Source organism: Spodoptera frugiperda, chromosome 11 (assembly GCF_023101765.2).
Source record: "Spodoptera frugiperda isolate SF20-4 chromosome 11, AGI-APGP_CSIRO_Sfru_2.0, whole genome shotgun sequence".
In the NCBI taxonomy this organism is placed as follows: Eukaryota; Metazoa; Arthropoda; class Insecta; order Lepidoptera; family Noctuidae; genus Spodoptera; species Spodoptera frugiperda.
In genome coordinates, this window is record NC_064222.1 from 3,865,866 (window position 1) to 3,886,681 (window position 20,816).

Here is a 20,816-nt window from a genome sequence, read left to right on the forward strand (position 1 = left end):
AAAATAGACCTCGGTCAGGTTTTATTTCACATAGATTACAGGCGGCTTACACACGATGTTTCGCAGTGCCATACGTATACCGCGAATAATTTGACAGTAACATGTGAGGTGGACTAGCCGGCTTCATTAGCGGATGCCGTGGATAACCCGTCGCAGGCAGGTGCTATCTCGCGGCTACGCGTTCCAATTGCTCGGTCAAACGTTTAACGTTTTTAATTAATTGTTATTAAAGGCTGATTGTAGCCGCGATGAGCTAAGGACCGGGTATTCCGAAAATGTGCGCGAGATAGTGGAAAGTCTGCGTAGGTTGAATAGTTTCAAGTTTTAAAGACCAAAACGTGGACTAATCTTTTATTGATAATTTATTTGATAACACAACGTTTGGTTCGTGAGCTTTTATCGATATTACGAATAACATGCCTTCTTTTATCTGCTCTAAACTTAGCTCGGACATCCAAAGCTCACAAGACAAGATAATAGTGTAATTGCAAAGTAAAACATAATAAAATAAACACATTTTAAATGTTTGATTTTTCGTTTTGTTGTACTCGTAAGCATACAGATCGGGGGATGCAAGTAAAACAAGCGCACAATTCTAATGCATCGTGTAAAAGTCGCTGAAAGGAACTGGACACAGAATTTATATGCGATGACTTAGCAATGTATCAGAGCTGCAATCTTTACAACCATTATTGCTTCGAACTAAACCAACGTGTACCTTGTAACTGATATAAATAAATGCAGATTCTTTGCATGTTTTGTAGGGACTTAATAAAAATAACATTAAAACTACATGATGGTCCATAAAAAGAAAGGTTGTTTAATGCTTAATATGATTTTACGAGCGTGTTCTTGTGTTAACGCATTTATCGATGTAGTATTTAAACCGAAATATTAACAAAACGACGTACTTTACTGATTTATTCGACATAAATGTGATTGCGTGCACTTTTTCGTGAACTCAAGACCGCTGCTCGCGATTGTATGTCGAGAATTCATAAAAAGCAACCAACATACGTATTAAACGAAAAATAAAAATAATAATTTAAGAGAATTTTTTAAACCTATATTATGGTGTGAATATTCATGAAGATCTAAATTCTTTAGCGCCGAAGGTGATTACGAATTTTTAAATAGTGTTTATCGATGTGGAGATGATAAGTTTTACATAATGCGCTAGTTTGCGAGAGATAAAGAACTGGTATCTTACATGCCGCTTGATTTTAAACAACTTGTAGGCTCTTTCCTGCATTATTCTTCTATAGAAAAATGTATTCGATTATAACATTTATAGATAACTTTTGCTACTTCTTCAGATTCTCAGATCGGCAATGTCAAGATACTAATTTATGATTAATGAATTGTAATACTATGTTTGGACAAAATTATGATATAGTGAAGCAGAATTGGGTCTTACTCTCAAACATTGCGGTAATTTTTAGCTGTCCAGTAAACATTACACCAAATTGCATATGTATAGGATCAGATAGTACAGTTTTTCTCACATATTTGTAAGTAAAATTTCTAGTGCTAGGCCACTTAACAGTTTTTGCAATTGAGAATCGATAATGAGTCGTTGTTGTAAAGCCATTTGACGTAAGACCACCACGACAATTGCATTAGTAACTTAACTAAGTAGTAATTTTTAATTTAAATCTTTTTCCTAGTAGAAAAGGCAATAGCCTTTTTCCGTTTGCTTTATAGGTTAAACTGTATTATGAATTAAATGTGATAATTATTTCTAGGTAGTGTTCCTTATTTTTGGTTAAGAAGACGTTCTACCACGTACCTACCTACAAGTATTGAATAATAAAAAGAAACATTTTCATTGTTCCCTAGTAACAATAAGTGCAATAAAACAAGTGTTGACAAGTTGCCTGTGCCTGTACTCTTGCGGTCCTTTATCATATGCTGACTGATACAAATTGTGCCGGATAAGTCGGCGATACCAGACCTACAACTGTTTATATCCCTTAATTAATACAAGAACAAGAAATAAACGTTCTTTTAATTTTAAAGGAAAAGTACTAAGACCAAAATTCATGAAACTTGTTGTTAATTAGTTAAAAGTGCATAATGGACTCGGAAACAAGATTGTGCGCTATCTAACTGCACAATTTCATTCTTATTGGTCGAGGAATTTCGGTGTTTTGAGTTCAAATTCTTTTCGTTGTTACAAAACTTGTGTTTAGCTTTTAAAATGTCATAATTATGTTATCTAACATTACGTCACTGACAAAGTATATGGGCAATATACAACATAATTTTCTTTCTACTTGTTTCAGAGATTGTTTTACATATTATCTTCAATCTCTATCCGTGCTCACAAGAAATAAATTACTGCCAACTTAGAAAATACACACACTACATCATAGCCTTGGTTATATTCATAGTTATTTTATGTAAATTTCAGGTGATATAAACTTACTAAATTAAGTGTCAAATGCTCAATATCATTTATGTTTAATCTTACGTACCTGCGTTTAATAACTAAAGTCTTCATTAAAATAGACGTGTTGTAATTTATTCGAGTACTATGATACAATATTTCTTTCGTAGCAATGAAAATGATAATCATGCTTAACTCCTGTAATGAGGCAAGCAATTTACATGACGTTGGTTAATTATCATAAAGTGGGATTGCAATAATGAAATTAACATTTGATGATTTGGCCTCTAAACTCTAACCGTTACTTAAATTATTATCTATCAAGTTTACTGCCTCAATCGGTGTGAAGGAACAAATCAAAGGTAACCATAAGATGCATCTAGTCTAGAAATAAAAACGCAACTACAATGTTTGCTCAAACACATAATAAGGCAAGCACCAGTCATGAATCACAGAGATATAAAGCACGATACCTCTGCCGATTTATACGCATCATAGTTCACACAGGAATGTTTATTGTACGTACGAATAATCCAAAGAAACAAGGCACACAAAAGAAAATAATAAAGCTTGATAAACGTACGTCTCATTCGAGTATTATTTATAAAAGCCTTTAGAGACGACAGTGGCACGGACAGGCCGAGTGACACAGAGCCTGCACACATGAATAGAGTGCGTAGTAACAAGGAACACGGCGTCTCGTTACTCGCCCTGTAGGAAAACGTCCAAACGAGATGGAGTCAGTATGTAAATCACCGCTTTATCGTATCATGTTGCACATACTTAATTAGCTAGATTGTTGCGGGGCGTCCCACTTTATTCGCTAGTGTTGGTCGCCGTCGATGCACGCCAACGATAATACTATATCTTGCAGTAATTTAACATCGTGTAGAAGTTTATTGCGAGATATCAAAGCTGTATACCTGAAGCCAAGGAAATTTTACTCTATAAAGTCAACGAGTCTCCCGTTTTTCCTATTACGGTAATTCCTGTTTAAACGTTATTATCATTCATTCATAGATACCTGCCGTGCCGCGGTAAGCTTTCAATGTAAATATCTGCGGCGTACCAAAGTGTGAAATAACATAACTTCGCTGTTATTGTTCCCGATAGCTTACAATTTATATCGATACCGGACGTAGTACATCACTACTCAAAAACAAAGCCCCTATTGGCGGTCTCCGTCTGTCGTCGGACTTTATTTTTTTTCTTCACTTCCTCAGTGAAAAGGATGCGATGCATTCTACGGGTCCTTTATTTGCTTTTAATCTTTTTATTTGTGTTTGTTTCGCTTCGCGCATGCCTCGCTTTATTATAAATTAAGTATACTAAACACTCGTGACAGTGATACGCGTCAGAAATATAGATTAGATACGTCTTTACTTTGGAGGGAGCTAAGATTAGTCCACATCATTATTTCGCAGTCCTTAATTTGAAATTAATTTTGTTTTTAAAAAAGTTGTCATCGTGAACCTGATACGATGTTTTTCTTAGTTTATTTATAATAGCTTGGTTCATAAACATGAAAATGAAGTTAAATGAGATATATCACACGATTTACTAAAAGAAACCTGTGCAAGCTTGAAGCTGTTATAATATTCATGACCTTAAATAAGTTAACAGCGACATAAGTTGCGATGCGTGTAAATTAAGAAGAAACCATGTCCAGAGAGATGTAGATACGCGCCGGTAATATATTGTGCGCCGCATTGATAACATCAAGCATCAAGCTTCACGCGACACTACATTACACTCGTTACATAATTACCACTAAACCACATAAATAAGTCGTTCATATGACGTGGAATGTCGCCGCATTTGCATTCGCGTGTTCCTGCCTACATTACATGTGAAAAATGAGATATAAAATCCGAACCCATAAAATTTGTAGCCATTGAATTGGAACTATCACAAATATATGTTATATCCTCTTAAACTAATAAAGCTGGACAGTCGGACGAACGCGGACGCATTCAATGTCCTCTCGAAATTTACGATATCGTATGGCGAAGATTCGCTGTATGGGACCATAAAAAGTTATTGTAAGTGCTAGTGCTTATATAAAAAGACTAGGGAAGCGTATTGAAATGACGATCAAGACGTTACGTTACTATGAGAGCCATGAATCGTCGGTGAGCGCCAGTAATGGGCTTTAAGTAATGGCTTTTTGTAATTTTATGTCCTTTGAGTCTATTGCGATCAGACTGTAATTAATAGAGGAATATCGATGGCTTCTGAATAATACATTCTCTTGTATTAGGTAGTTACTGGTTTATCTTCCGTATCTTTTACCGTCAAGTTTAATTCAGTAAGTAGTTAGTGAATATGCAGTGAAGTTTAATAACCTTCTTATTGTTCTCAGGACACACAAGCGGCAGCGGCAGCTTTAACGTCATTAGGCCACGTCTACACTGCAATAGGGGACTATCCGAACGCATTAGCCAGCCACAAGCAATGTGTTCAGCTGGTGAAACAAATGGGAGACAGATTACAAGAAGCGAGAGAAATAGGAAACGTAGGAGCAGTGTACTTGGCTATGGGAGAGTTTGACTCCGCTGTGGACTGTCATACGCAGCATTTGAGACTGGCCAGAAGACTTGGAGATCAGGTGTGAACTACATTTCAAACATTTGTTTCCTATTTTTGAAGGAATCTTGATCTGATGGTAACCTACCTTTTTAGGTGGAGGAAGCAAGAGCATACTCCAACTTAGGATCGTCATACCACTACAGAAGAAACTTCTCACAAGCTATCGCCTACCATGAGAATGTGCTGAGGATAGCACAGAACCTCGGTGATAGGGCCATTGAAGCTCGGGCCTATGCTGGTTTGGGACATGCCGCGAGGTAAGCCTACATATTGTTTAATGGTTACACAAATATATCGGATATATATAAATATAGTAAAAGGGTTTACGTACATATATGACCAAATATTAAATTTATGACTGCTAGTGATAAATAAAATGATCATTAACTTTTCAAACATAGTATTCGCGTAATGCTTCGGAGAAGTTGCTTAAATAATTTAAAACGGGCAATGTCAATGTTCATTATCATTTTTGAAAAATATTTTATTTATACGAATACGTTGTCATCTTGGATCTTGTAACTGTATGTATCCACCGTTTGTGACTATTGCAATTTTAACGTCTTCCTCCACTAAATATGCATCGTTTGAAAACAATAGATTATCGTTGAGCTATAAGAAAGTTTTATGTGATCTTAAATATCAAAGATAATATTATTATTTATATCCTAAGGCGACTGTAAAATTTGCACTTGAATTCACAGGTGCGCCGGTGATTACGCACAGGCTAAGAAATGGCATGAAAGACAATTGGACGTCGCTCTAGCGGCTAGAGACAAGGTACGGCACGTTTTTATTGATGTAACTGTTTGGATGCATAAACACGAGCACGGACAAGCGACAGTTTTATATCTATTTTTGCATTACGACAATAAATTACAAAGGGCAAGATCCTCACACCTGTCTGGTAATACTATTAGCTTCACCTACGCACTTGTATGATATTACAACGGTTTCTGCTTGATTACTTAGCTACGTTTGACTTATGATTTCCTGATGTGTAGGTTGGGGAAGGTCGAGCATGTTCGAACTTGGGCATCGTATACCAACTGTTGGGCGAACACGACGCTGCACTCAAGCTGCATCAAGCACATCTGTCTATAGCCAGACAGCTACAGGTAAATTGAAGCACTATTTTCTTTAATACTTATATTCTTCTATCTCTCCATTATCGTTATGTATATTTGTTTCTCTGTTTTCTTAAATATTTGTAGCTGGAATGTATTCAATGGAAAATGTATAACAATTAGTTGCATGGAAGTATTTTCTATTATAAAGAAAATATCCATCAATGGTATGTCATCAAACTCTCGCTGAACGATTGCTGCCAGGCCGAGCATAAAATCACGCTATTGAGTTATGGCCATATATGTGAAACTGTCTATAAATACTACCGACTGAACAATCTTCATGAATTTAATTATAGAGACACGACATACATGGAATAAAAATATAATTAGTTTTCATCATGATAGCGATGACAGCGCTCACTGCATTTTATACGCTTTTCAATGGAACGAATCATTCTTCCGAATCGAATTGGGGAAAATTATTTTTCATTTTTCAGGACAAAGCTGGCATGGGAAGAGCCTACGGTAACATAGGCAATGCATACTCCGCCGCGGGGTTTTACGAGCAAGCCATAAAGTACCACAAACAAGAGCTAACGATCTCCAAAGAGGTTCACGACAGGAGTTCTGAAGCCTCCACACATGGAAACTTGGCTGTGGCTTATCAGGCGTTGGGAGCACATGATATGGCGTTGTTTCATTATAGAGCTCATCTAGGTAAATTGTTTTTTGGTACCTTACTATATCTTCCCTTCTATAAAAACTATTCTTAGTATTTCAAGACAAACTGATAGGATAATAATTAATACTTTGATATTTTTGTCTAAAAAGGAGTTTCAAGTCATACAATGGACTTTAATTATGTTATTACTTACTTACCATGTATTAACAAAGTATTCTTTAAATTCCAGGCATAGCCCGTGAGCTAAAAGACGCGGCCGGAGAAGCATGCGCCCTCCTCAACCTCGGCAACTGCCTCTCTTCTCGAGGCGAGTTCGCTCAAGCCGTGCCTTACTATGAACAACATCTGATGCTCTCCCAGGAGCTAGGAGATGTTACTGCTGAAGCTAAAGCTTGCCACTTTCTTGGATACGCCCATTATTGCCTTGGAAATTATAGGGAGGCTGTCAGGTGAGCCAAAGCAAATTATGATACTGTAAATAGCACTACATGATATAAGCCTAGCTCTTAGTAGTCAGAAACCACAGTAGCTATTTACCAATTACTGTGTCCCTATATTGGAAACCTAAATCTTCAGTTCTTTGGCTTTGTAAATATTTTTATTACCTTTTCACACTTTTTAAAACTCTTTTAAATAATAACCTAATTCCACTATTTACAGATACTATGATCAAGACTTATCCCTGGCCAAAGACTTACAAGACAAGATGAACATGGGGCGAGCGTACTGCAACCTTGGACTTGCTCACTTAGCTCTGGGTAATCTGGAAACTGCTTTGGAGTGTCAGAAGTATTTCCTGGCGATAGCGCACATGACACAGCACTTACAAGGGAAGTTCCGAGCTTTGGGCAACATTGGAGATGTACTGATTAAAATGGGAGATGTAGAAGAAGCTGTAAAGATGTATCAGAGACAACTTGGTTTTGCCAGACAAGTAAGTACTTTTTTATGGAGTGCACATGTACCAACTGATCGTAAGCAAATTGCACCACTCATGGATACCAGTAATACAAGTTCCCAAAGTTCTTTGGGAATTTGAGGATGATGAGAAAGGATTTAACCTACTTAACGATAATCGTATTCCAAAATTAGGTGAAGAATTAGTAGTTCTTTAATATGCTTTCTTCTGTCATCTTTAGGCCCGTGACCGATCGTTAGAAGCAGCAGCATGTGGCGCTCTAGGTCTTGCAAGAAGACTACAAAGAAGATTAGATGCAGCATTAGGACATCATACTCAAGTAAGTCCTTATTCTAAAACATTTTATTGAAAGGATTTCTAAATAGATTGTTTCTAAATCTAATTCTACTAAATCTATCAGAATGACAAAGGTTTCAAAATATTAGATATTTATAAATTGAATATTCTTCCAGGAACTAACACTTCGACAAGAGGCAGGTGATGCCGCTGGTGAAGCGAGAGCTCATTCTCATCTCGGAGCTGTGCACATGGCGTTGGGACATTATTCACATGCCGCCAGGTGTTACAGGGTAAGCATTTGCAAAAGTGGCTGACCATTTTTTAGGACCTTTATAAGATGTACTAATAATAGCAGTGGTCTAATGTAGTCATAATCTGAAAATAGTTTCACGTGACCTAAGCGAGTAATATTGTAGTAATTCTGGACCTCATAAAACCTTTTACTATTTTTAGGAGCAATTGGAAAGAGCACAAGAACTTCAGGACTGTGCTCTAGAAGCCCAAGCGTATGGCAACTTGGGTATCGCCAAACTTAACATGGGACATTATGAAGACGCCATCGGATACTTAGAACAGGTATGTCAATGTTTTTATCGTATCAAGTTATTAACGAGTAATAAAAAATTGCCAATTTATCTGATCTCACTGAGGAATATCAAATCAGGCATATCTGAATAGATATATGCCTGATGTGAGATTCCTCATTTAGATATGCCTCAGATCAGGCATATCTATTCAGATATGCCTGATCTTCCTAATACTGCGGAACATCTTAACATGCTTCATTCCTTTCCAGCAACTTGCCATTCTGGAACGCGTAAACACTCCAACGTGTCAGTTGGATAAGGCCAGAGCGCTGGGTTCCCTAGGAGACTGCTATGATGCTCTGGGTGACCCTGATGAAGCCGCCAAGTACCATGAACAACATCTCGCGGCTGCCCTCAAACTTGACAACAAACGGGAGCAGGAACGAGCTTACCGTGGTCTCGGACTTAGCCACAAGTAAGTAGAAACCTGATGGTGATTTCATGCTGTCGTTAGGGACTGAGAAGACATTCGTTCTATCCAATTTTTTATCTAAATTGTTATTATGGTAGATTTTTAATGCAATTAATCGTCAGTGTTTGCAGTGCGTAGTGTCAAATATTCCCTTACGTTTATGCTGCAGCTAATCAAAATTTTGTAAATCCGTTTTCCAGGTCAGTCGGCAATTTGCAGCAAGCACTGGTATGTCTAGAGAAACGTCTAGTGGTATCCCATGAACTCGGTGTACCAGAAGCAAAGGCCCAAGCTTATGGAGAGTTAGGAGCCCTGCACATAGCACTTAACAACTTGGAACAAGCAGTTTTGTGTTTGGATCATCAGAAGAATATTGCCAAGTAAGTATTTTTCAGTCACTATTACTGAATGGATTTGTAAAAATGATCTAAGAATTTTAAACAACATATCTTACGAAATATCCCCTTCTGTCCAATATAGGTTTTACTTTTTACGGACTTATTTAGAAGTGAGGGGCTTTTATCATTTCTATTTTTCTTTTATTGGTTCGTTCTTGAAGCCCACTTCGGTACTATATTTTCTTTCCTTAACTCGCTACATCGATGGTTTCCAGGGAACTAAACAACCAGATAATGGAAGCGGAGGCGTGCCATTCACTGGGTGTGGCTCAGCACGCACTGGGTGACCACGCCGCAGCAGTCAGACACCACCGGGCTGAACTGGAGTTGGCGCACAGGCTGGGTCTTACACACTTACAGGTGGGCTATTTTTAGAAATTTACTATTTCTCAACATAAAATGGACTTGGAACACTTTTTTTGTTACAGTCGCCAATACCTCATTGGAATTTAAATGTTTAGAATATCGTAGCATTTTTCTCAATTCATCCATGTTCTTCGCTATTCGTAAATAATCGTATTTTTCGCAATGAATGACACCATATATAACAATATCGGTTCTTCCAGGCTCGCGCATGCGGTGGGCTAGGAGCTGCGCACGCGTCGATGGGGGCTCACGCTGAAGCCGCGAGGTGGCACGAGTCACGGTTGAGACATGCTACTGCTGCAGGTCAGTAATATTATACTTTTCTCTTTTTGTTTAATAAGTAAAGCAAGCAATTGTAAAATACTGCCTGCTCAAGAAAAAAAGTCCCAATATGACTTGAAACAAGTAGAGCTTTTTTCAAATGATTCGTAAGTAAGCCGTTTTATTATCCAAATTATTTTGGATTCTTAACTCTAACAAATATAATTATGATCTGCCAAATAGAGGGATTGAATAAAAGTAATTATATTTTTGTACAGGAGATACAAGAGGACGTGCGCAAGCGCTGGCTGACCTCGGGCGAGCGCACCTCGCGATGGGTGCGTGCGGCAGCGCCGTGTCCTACTTGAGGCAGGCGCTGGCCGCCACTGAGGGACTTGCTGACGCTGATGAAGAGGTAAGCTCTATCGGTCTTATAAAAAAGTGGTTCAGAATTATGTTTGTGCTTTTATTGATTTTCTATGGTTAAAATGATATAAATAATAAACCGGCTTATGCAAAAAGTCTAAGAAAACTACTTTTCAGACGCTACGTATTTGTTCCAAAATAATTTGTGGCTGTACACAATTAGTGCCAAATCTAATAGAAACTAGACTTCTACCAAATATGTAACAATATCAATCTGAATAGCGGGAGACCTAAATATATAGGCAAAGGAACTCATATTACTGATATGATGATGATGTATCTACAAACAACACTAAAAAACCTTAACTTAACTTAAATACATTAAACCCATTTCCAGGCCCGAGTACGTCACCGTTTGGGCTTTGCACTATGGGCATCAGGAGAATTAGAAGAAGCCAAGGAACAACTACAAGCGGCCCTGGCATTACTGGACGCGGCTGAACGGCGACACCTGCGGTTGGCTGCAGCCCACGCCGCCACGCTACATGCTCTGCAACGGGTGCTTGTCGGTAAGATGTAGCTGGATACTGATGATTATATTCTCCGTTATGGATATGGTCATATGGATTTCTGCTTTATTTCAATCAATCCTTAATTAGGCACTTTTCAAACGTGAAATTTTTGCAATGTGTTTTAGGGTACGATGTGATTGGCATACGCTGTGCGTTATAAACGTCCCAAATTGGATAAAGAAATAAAAAAATCGTCAAAATCAATTGTCCATCAGTCAGTATGTCTGTCAGTGAAGCTAGGTGGTCGGTTTCAAAATGTTATTTAAGTCTCCTTGGAACATAATGTTATATTTTTTATTATATAAAGTACGCGAACTTAAAGGTACGACTACGTTTACGATACGATGTCGAACCCTATTAGAATACTTCTGAGGAAATACATAGTCACAACTAACCAAATAATTGTGATAGGTTCTTGATATCACATACTTCAATATTTTCTTATTGCTTAGCGAGTATTGAAACACTATCTAAAACACCTGACATTTTCCAGAACTGGGTCGCCACCCCGAGGCACTGGTAGTAGCTGAGCGAGGACGTTGCCGAGCGTTGGACACCGTCGCCGAGAAACCATCCGGAACTCTCAACCAAGCCAATCTCGAACTTCACGCACAACAAAGGTTTGTTTCATTTAACAGAATCCATTAAATACTTGCGAAATAAACGTCTGTATTGAACAAAATTTTTCTTATAAGAGCCATCATGAACCACGTAGACGTTCGGACATAAATATAACCAATAGAAATAATGACTAAAACCTTAAATCCAGCCAAGATATAATGCAAATTGTCTTCTTTTCCTTTAGAAATGCGGAAGAATCAGGCAAGGAGCGCTCGGAGCCCTGGAGCCCTACTACCGTAGAGCAAGTTCTAGAAGTTGTCAACAAACAGAAAGCACCTGTACTGTACTACAGTCTCGCAGCCGGCAGACTGTATGCTTGGCTACTACAACCACATAAAGGTAATTACTTCAATATAAAAGAAAAAACAACAGAGCATATTTTTTTCTAGCTACTACTACAAGCTAATCCAGATTATTGAAGGTTACAGATTTCTTCTAATTCATATGTATTCTCGTCACTAGGTATACTAAGGTTCCACCAAGTCTCTCTGCTGGAGGAGGCAGAAGATAACGACAACAGTCTCCCTGACATCAGCCCAGATGACCTTCAACCGAACAATGGTAAGATCATTATTCATTATCACCATAACTCCATTAAACCAAACGATAATAACCCTTATAGTAACGAAATTAAAGTATGATTTTCTGTCCCTACAGTAAGTGGTCTCGGCAAATTGGAACAATACATCAGCGAGTGGTCTGCTTGGCTGAAAGCAAATGCTGAGCGTCGAGCTGAAGCCGAAGACCAATGGGATCCTGACGATAGACCGAGCACGGGTCTAGCTAGAATGGTCACTCGCAACCATTTGCTGAACTCGTCCAACTACTCTCTAAGTTCACTGTTCAGTGTCGGCTCTGTTGGAGGATCTGTTGCGGGATCCGTAGCCAGCTTACAAGGATCTACCAGGTACAAGATTGATCTAAATAAGTCTTAATAATTTTAAAGCCTAACCGGAGGTTTTGATTGACTTTAATCCAAACTACCAATTTACATTGTTATAAATTCTTAGTATTTGTTTTCCATTTTATATTCTTGTGGAAAGTTTCTGAAAACATGACTGTCTAATCAGGTCCAGCGTCCACGTTCCCCGTAAGAAGCAACCATCCTGGCAGGGTCCGCCGTGCCTCAGTGCTCTGTATCAGATGCTACTGGCACCATTCGAAGATCTGCTACCTGCGTCTTGTAACAATAATCATGGTAAGTTAGCCCTGCATACACAAGTGTAGTATAAAACAATTTCGTCAAAATGTTAAAAATAATATTTTCTGTCTACTAAGTAATACAGTAAATTATGTAAAATTCTAAAAAACAATCTAAATTTTTGACGGCACGGTTGGCGCGGTGGCTAGGCAACTGGCTGCCGCGCTACGTGCAGCGAGTTCGATTCCCACGAAGCAACTCTTTGTGTGATCTACAAATTGTTATTTCGGGTCTGGGTGTCTGAAATATGCATGTAAAATTATATGTTTGTAAACACACGACACCAGAGAAAATCCTAATATGGGGCAATGTTTAAATACCAATACATACGGTATAGTACGGTACCTACATATTACTTATTTATCATCTTTCCTTCCACAGCTACCCACGGTCGGCGCGGCTGCGGTGGTCGTAGAGAACTGATAGTAGTAGTGGAAGGAGCGTTATACGCGTGTCCTTGGGGAGCGCTACGCAGTGCCCCAACCCCTGGCACTCCCGGCCTCAGCGTGGCCGGAGATGGGGAACCACTGTGTGAACGATACGCACTCCTGGCCGCCCCGGCGTTACGACCGCTGAGACATCATCGACACATGAGGGCTAGGCCACATCATGATCATGGTAAGTTATTGGTACATTGAGAAAAACTAGTTTTAAGGAAAACTCAGGGACCATACATAAAATTTAGATCCTTAAATGAATCATCGTTCATTATCAAAGATAAATTAAGTTGTTGGGATGACTTACAGAAACAAGCCTAGATAATTTTTTCTTAATGTCTGATGAAGTCAATAGAACAAACAAAGTCAGTTAAAGATTAAAACAATCCTTTAAACCCTTTTTCAGCAGGAGCAACTGCCGGCGCAGGCAGTGCTCAGGAGGCGGGTATGAGATGCCTGGTAGTGGGAGCTCCGCGCGTGGGCGCGGCGCGCTGGGGCTCGCAACACGCACAGCTCAAGGAGGCAGAACTAGTCGCCGACATGTTGCGGGTCACACCGCTCACTGATTACCAGGTAATATAAACAAATGACCAGGAGAAACAATACAACTGGGATGCATTATACAGTTTTAAAGCAATCGTATCGACCATCATGTATAAAATTACAGTATTTTTTCCAAATAGTAATAAATTAGCTTCCACTATACGGAATATTTTGAAATACTACGTTTTCAAACAAAACCAATCAAGTATTAACACATTATATAATATTTCGTCCACAGGCATCGAAAGAAGCTGTTCTATCGCAGCTGACGCAAGCAGAATGCATTCACTTCGCCACACACATCTGTTGGAAGACTCCTGCCATCGTTCTCAGTCCGGGCGAAGTGGTCAGTAAACTTTAATAATCTTTTTATTTCCAATTACTTCCTAAAATATGTGTTGGTCCCAATATTGTGCCTTGAGGAACCCCTTATAAAAATGTTAAGAAATGGAATTGTTGATTACAGGTTGACTCCCAGGCCAAACGTTTGTTGAACACAAGTGTAGGCAGCGGTGCTGCTGATACCTCTACTGAAAATGAAGAAGAAAGTACGTATAACTCTCTTTTCATTAAAACTGTTAAAATATCTGCAAAAAAGTAATTCCATAGTGATTGTCATACATAATTTTTGCTACAGATCCCGAACTGCCTCAAAGCAATGAAGAACTTCCTCCAGCATCGGAGTTCATGCTGACTGCATCAGAAATTATGAACCTGAAGATTACTGCTAGATTGGTATGCTTTTTATTTCTAACTGACAAAGGCATATTTAGACACTTTATTCATATTTAGACACTACCAATTTGAATGTATTTTGGAATTATTTGTAGTAACGAAGAAAATCTATAACTATCTACGTCTTTTGACCAGGTGGTGATATCCTGCGCGCCATCAAGTGCTGCGTTACAAGGCCCGGGCTCGGAGAACGGAGACGTGCGTCTAGCGGGAGACGGAGTATCTCGACTATGTCGCGCGCTACTGGCGGCCGGGGCCCACGCCGTACTGCTAGCTCTATGGCCTGCGCCGCAAGATACTGCTACTAAAATACTGTACAGGGCGCTATATTCTGCGCTACTGCAGGGTAGCAGAGTCGCCAAGTAAGTTACCAAAAATTTGCTTTGTGAAAACAGCTTTGGCAGTTTTAAGATTGTTTATCGAAAAAGTCCTAAAATTTGAAAAATGTCTCCAACAGACGAATCAAGTTACATTATACCATAAGAAATGCTTGTTTCTGTAATGTGTCAACCTACCCCTGTTAATCCGTGCGTGCGGCGCGTCGCGTTCTGCGCGCGCCTCAAAGAGCCATCAGACCACCACAGATGGGGCCCAGTAGGGCTGATGCCTAATCCGGAGCTGCGGACTACCTAGCGGGTTTACCGGGGCTCCGGCTCGACGGGCAGGAGTAGGAACGGGGTGGTTTTTAGTCAGTAAGAGTCTGACACTCCTCTCGCCTCGCCCAAGGCGGGAGAAGTCATTGGATGATTTTCCACACTGAAAAAAAAAAAAACCCCTGTTAATCACTTTTACACATCGTCAAAGAATGTTGTTGATGATAGTAGTTTGTAGTAAGTTCATTCACCGTCCGTTCACCTAATTTAACTTCCCCTAAAATAAAATACCTTCTTTACTCAGGGCATTAGGCGACGCGATGCAGACAGTCCGCCACACGAAGCACTTCGCCCACCCAGCGCACTGGGCCGGCCTCGTCCTGGTGGGGGCCAACGTACGGCTCAGCAACAAGGTGGCGCTCATGGGACAAGCGCTCTGTGAACTACTCGCCGCGCCTGATAAGTGCCGGTAAGATAAACATTATACCCGTAAACAAAATATATAGAACAGTCAAGAGGACATAAGTTAAAATTTCTATCTCAATACTAGTAGTGGCAGGCAGTTTCTAGTACTGGAAAGATTTTAATCATAACTTAAAGGCTAAATACGTTACATTGTCAATTTTATTCGTAAACTATCCAAAAGTAAAACTTCTACATCTCTTGCAAATACTCGTGTTAAAAAAAAATAACCATCAAAATGTTAGAATTGAAGTAAATAATTGTTTCGTACAGGGATGCACTGCGAGTATGTTTGCACCTGGTCGAGAAGTCCCTACAGAGGATAGTGAGAGGACAGAAGAACGCCATGTACACCACACAGAAGAGTATAGAGAACAAAGCTGGCAGCATCAACGGATGGCGGGAACTGCTAATGAGCGTTGGATTTAGGTAAAAACCTTTATCAAACATTTTCAAATTTTATCAGGAAAAAGAAGAGTTATCAAAAGCTTTACTTAAACTAAAAACAGATAACTTTATTGAAAGCAGATTTTAATGGTTATTTCTTTCTATGTTTAGGTTTGAGCCAGCAGCTAATGGAATTCCATCAAGTGTGTTCTTCCCTCAAAGTGACCCTGAAGAAAGACTAACCCAATGCTCAGCAAGTTTACAAGCTCTGCTAGGTAAGTTTTAAAAGTCTACTGTCATAGCCACATTTGAATCTTTTTAACAGGCTCTAAATGTACGGCGAACAGTCATCAGAAACTGCATCTAATTTTTGTTATCCGTCTAATTCACTTTATCACTTTTCATTAATTTCTCCTATTTCCAAACAGGTCTAACATCAACGACACTACAAGCGCTCTCGAAGTTGATTTCTAATGGCGACGTGGCGGACGACATCATCGGCGTGATCCGCTCCGTCATCTCACAGTTCTCAGTCAAGAACTCCGATACAGACATCATTGAAGTCGCTGTTAATGTCAGGTTTGTATTTCATCATTATCATCATCCTATAGATGCCCACTAATGAGCTGATGCCTGATCCGGAGCTGCGGGCTACCTAGCGGGTTTACCGGAGATCCGGCTCGAAGGGCAGAAATCGGAACGGGGTGGTTTTTAGTCACTAAGAGTCTAACACCCTCTCACCGCGCCCAAGGCGGGAGAAATCATTGGATGATTTTCCACCCTTAAAAAAAAAAGGTGCCCACGCAGACTTATTTCCATATGGCAAAGACCTGATCAATAATCACCACCTTTGTAAAAGCAGCTGTGGCTTCCCAACTTTATTTTCAAGAAAGTCCTTAAGAATTCAATTGTAGCATTATTTTTTAAACTAAACGAAATCTTCCTTGTTACCCTTAGGTTATGGCGTGTCAACGGCTGTCATGAGCTTCTAGCATCCCTTGGTTTCGACCTGGCTGAAGTTGGCCAGGATGAAGTGACTCTGCGAACTGGCAAGGCCGCCAACAGACGACACATACAGTTTGTTCTACAAGCACTGCTTGCGTTGTTTGGTAAGTTATTGAACTTGAAGTCCTAAAACGAATCTCAATCCTTTTGAAATAAAATGTGTGTACCTATTTATATTTGGCAACAAAAAACTAATAAGAAAAAATATCTTCCACAGACACGCAAGAAGCCCCTCGAAGTCTCAGTTTGGAATCGAGCTCCAGCGTGGAATCACTGGCCTCGATCGATGACGGTGATTTGGAACCGCACTCTGATGGCGAACCTCCTCCGAGACAACATCGACGTAAGTGCATTGGTCTATAAACTACTCTGTGTATTGTGCGCACGAGAGAGATAAAGAAATATAAATTAGGACAACACTAATCTTGTTTTTCTGAAATAGAATCAGCACGCTCATCATAAAATTTTCTTTCACAGAGGAAAGTGTATCATCAGTTCCACCGCCACCGTTGCCGCTTGGATCATGTGGTGGCGCATTCACAATGTACGTTCGTGGATCCACTTCATCCACTGAGGTCGGTCGAGGAGAACCTGATGGCAGAACTGCTCCACCACCAGCTCCTCCACCGCCGCGGTACAGAGGGGAGAGTGACGCCGCTTTCACTCCCTCTCCCCCCGCAGCCCCACCTGCACCGACATCTGCTCCTCCACGAGACGTGTCGCTAGCACTCGCACACCAAACCAAGATTAGGACTCTATACACAAGGAGACCACCATCTGATGACTCCGACTGGGAAAGCTCTGGTCACGACACAGTCTTACGAAGAAGACCAGAACACTCTCATGCGAGATACCTCGACGCGTTCTACGACCTCGCTTCGGCACAACCGAGGAGATCAGAAGAAGAGAAAACTGACCAGGCGTTAGCTCAACCTTCCACGTCCAAACGCACACCGCGGCCGAAGATGGGAACAAGCAGCCGCGACTCCATGGCTCAAGTCAGGCACATGAGCGGTGAACTAACTCCAACCATTTCCGAAGTCTATCACGAGAGGAATATCGGACTTGGTCTAGCTCCACCGTTGGCGGAACTTCTCTTAGCCGAAGAATCTAAGACGGAAATGAGAGCAGCCAGCTCTAGTGAGAATTTATTACTACAGAATTTGGAAAAACTTGGTCTTTTGGGAGATACAAGTGAAAATGAGGAGCGGTGGTGTGGTGCCAACTCCTCCCGGCCGTGGCTGTCAGCGCCGCCTCTAGAAACAGACGTGCAAGGGTCTGACCTGACCACGGCAGAAATAATAGAAAGACAGACGAAGTTCAAGAAAGACGCGGAGCCAAAGAGGAAAGAAGAAAATGCTTATGAGCTGAAACCGAAGGAAGAGACTCCGGGACCGAGTGGTATTGAGAAACGATCGGTGTCTCCATTCTCGGAGATGTCGAGGAGAGACGAGGGAGATGGTCGTAGTATAGCGGACTCTCACTCGTCGTACAAGGCCTTAGTACTCAGTCCCAGGGCGCCCTACCTGCCTGAAGAAGGGGAAGCGTCCATTAGTTCGACGGCGGAGGGGGGGAAGACTCACCCCCGCCCCCGCCGGCCGCCCGTGCCCCGCACTCGCCCTACGTACACCACGCTAGACTTTCCACCGAATAAATGATTAAAACTTGTACATTTATACAATTTAGGATATTTCTGAATGTTAATTTATTTGTATTGTGAGCTTGCAAGGCTATGATGTGACTAAATATAATGTAGTGCTTTAATTCGTCCAACTGTCAATATTAATGCTTATTCTATACGATATCGTTATTTATAAATATGTTGTTATTTATTACTTTTTATATTTGTAATATTTTACTTAAAATACTGAAATTGTAAATCTTTAGCTAGGTTAGGCGCAACGCTTTAAGTTCTGTAACTCAACAATTACTTGCCATTGTTTAAAGATTAGTTTTAAGAATTTTGTAAAAAGTGAACATAAAGAAATAAACGTAGTCATACAAATTGAAACTCCATCTTTAGTACTTAAATAATTTCCCTGTCCTTTTATTAACATTAATCTTCGACAGTAAGAAGTGAATAAATTGCATGACACCCAAAAACTCCTCAATCAAACACCTGACAATAATTCCGACTATCAAACCAAATCTACAACTACTAAGGTAAACGCAGCTATTAACGACCCATCGAAAATCTGCAGTTATTACCGACCTATAAAAGTTTTTCGAAATCTTTACGTTTCCAGAACTATTCTAGCATAGGTAGGCAAAGTTACACACGCGTTTATTCCTTGAGCATCGTATACTTTTACGTTACTGTGAGTAGCTGTGCAGAAAATAGATAAAATACGTCATTTACTACGGGGCAGCGTGGACGCAGGACATGGCGTACTGTTCCCTTGTTCCTTCAAGTAAGTACGTGACTTTTCTATTTAAGACATTTATACAAACAAATGACGTCTATACTTTATCTTATATTACTAAATGTATTCATTTAAGTGTCAACTTTTGATTTCTTACGACATTTTATTAATAAAAAGTAATTTAAAACGATAAAACTTTAAATTAAAACGGGGCGGTGTTAGCTTCATCAGTTTTAGTCGTAGCAGCTATCAACGACCCATAAGTCGGCAATGGCAACAACGTAACTTTTCATTTTATTTTTCTTTTATGTTATTTTATCACACTAACACAAGTATTTTTAAGAACCAGTTTAAATCTAAGCTATCAGTCTTTATAAAAATCTATTAGCGACTAAACTTTTTTGTCTAGTTTTTACCTTTTAGCGTTGTCAATTTAACCAAAGTTATGATATTTTTCGAGGATTGATATTGAATAGTTACAGTACAAAATTATTGTTTTTGTGTTTAAAACAGTGTGCATTTGTTCATATTTTTTGTTACATTAATCGACTATAATCTAGTTTTTACTCCGAAGGTCCATTGAATTTAAATAACCATTTTTTTATGAGTCGGTAATACAATTTATATAAACATAAATTACATACTTTATTACCGATCCATAAGGGTCGGCAATACCAACTATAAGATGCTATTACCGATCGTATATAGATTAATTAATTTCTCACCTACTTTTATAACATAATAGGTACCTATTAATCAATGCTACTTCTAGGCTAAAGCAACATAAAACATACAATTATATTTTTTTCCAGAAGTATGGAGCCACAAAAGCAGCAAAGTGTCGCGTGCTTTGTAACAGTGAGTTAGAAAATGAATCTACAAAAGGGCATGAACATTCTAATAGTACCTACTTTAATTAATGATAGAGATTCTTTTGAAACAGAAACTACCGTACGTCTGTTAGAGTCAGACTCTGCATGAGAGCTTGCAGAGTCACAACACATTTTAAAGTTTATAATTATTTAGCTCATAAGTTCGTTACTAAGAAGTACCAATTTGTTTTATTAAAAAGAACGACAATAAAAAAATACGAATAAGTATTTGCATTTTTATTTTGTTGTATTTTATTAAGACGGTAATCATCATCACTAGCTTCTATACATGCCATTACTGGAAAAAGGCCTCCTATCATACACGATCGGGAATAGCTGCATAAAAATCGTTAATAGCTTCACAGCCGTTTTTATGGGTCGGTAATAGCAACAATCGACTAAGTCACATTATAAATTATTTTTTACAAGATAATCCTCTATTTAAATCTATTTGATTCAGTAAATACATATTTTATACATAACACTAGCATATAAAATTAAACTATTAGTCTTTAGAGGAACCAGTGTACTAAAAAATATGGTTGATTTTAAAATTGTCTTAGGGGGGTCGTTAATACCTGCGTTTACCTTAATGTAGGAGTAATATCGGAGCTGACAATAAGCCCGCACCCACAATCACAGGGCGCAGTACTTGTAACTTAGTAAACAGATATTAGTTCGATATTCAGCGTGGTAATTAACAGGGC

General features: G+C 39.3%; 1 protein-coding gene and 1 long non-coding RNA gene across 2 annotated transcripts in view; both read left to right on the forward strand.

The window, feature by feature from the left end:
- Positions 1–18,885, forward strand: part of LOC118274780 (tetratricopeptide repeat protein 28) — a 76,876-nt gene extending 57,991 nt beyond the window's left edge. Inside the window, exons 8-41 of the mRNA XM_050696770.1 lie at positions 4,752–4,997; positions 5,072–5,235; positions 5,683–5,758; positions 5,983–6,096; positions 6,546–6,765; positions 6,960–7,179; positions 7,391–7,664; positions 7,870–7,968; positions 8,102–8,218; positions 8,382–8,504; positions 8,725–8,930; positions 9,128–9,307; positions 9,541–9,685; positions 9,892–9,994; positions 10,231–10,367; positions 10,716–10,887; positions 11,384–11,510; positions 11,696–11,850; positions 11,974–12,072; positions 12,169–12,418; positions 12,582–12,709; positions 13,094–13,330; positions 13,556–13,722; positions 13,931–14,038; positions 14,159–14,240; positions 14,330–14,427; positions 14,563–14,789; positions 15,325–15,489; positions 15,756–15,911; positions 16,041–16,144; positions 16,298–16,448; positions 16,827–16,978; positions 17,092–17,217; positions 17,352–18,885. Coding sequence (XP_050552727.1) covers positions 4,752–4,997; positions 5,072–5,235; positions 5,683–5,758; positions 5,983–6,096; positions 6,546–6,765; positions 6,960–7,179; positions 7,391–7,664; positions 7,870–7,968; positions 8,102–8,218; positions 8,382–8,504; positions 8,725–8,930; positions 9,128–9,307; positions 9,541–9,685; positions 9,892–9,994; positions 10,231–10,367; positions 10,716–10,887; positions 11,384–11,510; positions 11,696–11,850; positions 11,974–12,072; positions 12,169–12,418; positions 12,582–12,709; positions 13,094–13,330; positions 13,556–13,722; positions 13,931–14,038; positions 14,159–14,240; positions 14,330–14,427; positions 14,563–14,789; positions 15,325–15,489; positions 15,756–15,911; positions 16,041–16,144; positions 16,298–16,448; positions 16,827–16,978; positions 17,092–17,217; positions 17,352–18,532 — 6,309 coding nt within the window. The 3' untranslated portion in view covers positions 18,533–18,885. The remainder of the gene's footprint in view (positions 1–4,751; positions 4,998–5,071; positions 5,236–5,682; positions 5,759–5,982; positions 6,097–6,545; positions 6,766–6,959; positions 7,180–7,390; positions 7,665–7,869; positions 7,969–8,101; positions 8,219–8,381; positions 8,505–8,724; positions 8,931–9,127; positions 9,308–9,540; positions 9,686–9,891; positions 9,995–10,230; positions 10,368–10,715; positions 10,888–11,383; positions 11,511–11,695; positions 11,851–11,973; positions 12,073–12,168; positions 12,419–12,581; positions 12,710–13,093; positions 13,331–13,555; positions 13,723–13,930; positions 14,039–14,158; positions 14,241–14,329; positions 14,428–14,562; positions 14,790–15,324; positions 15,490–15,755; positions 15,912–16,040; positions 16,145–16,297; positions 16,449–16,826; positions 16,979–17,091; positions 17,218–17,351) is intronic.
- Positions 18,886–19,037: 152 nt separating this feature from the next.
- Positions 19,038–20,335, forward strand: LOC126911208 (uncharacterized). Its single transcript, XR_007705725.1, has 2 exons — positions 19,038–19,285; positions 20,050–20,335. It is a non-coding gene; the product is annotated as an uncharacterized LOC126911208 (long non-coding RNA).
- The last annotated feature ends 481 nt before the right edge of the window (positions 20,336–20,816 follow it).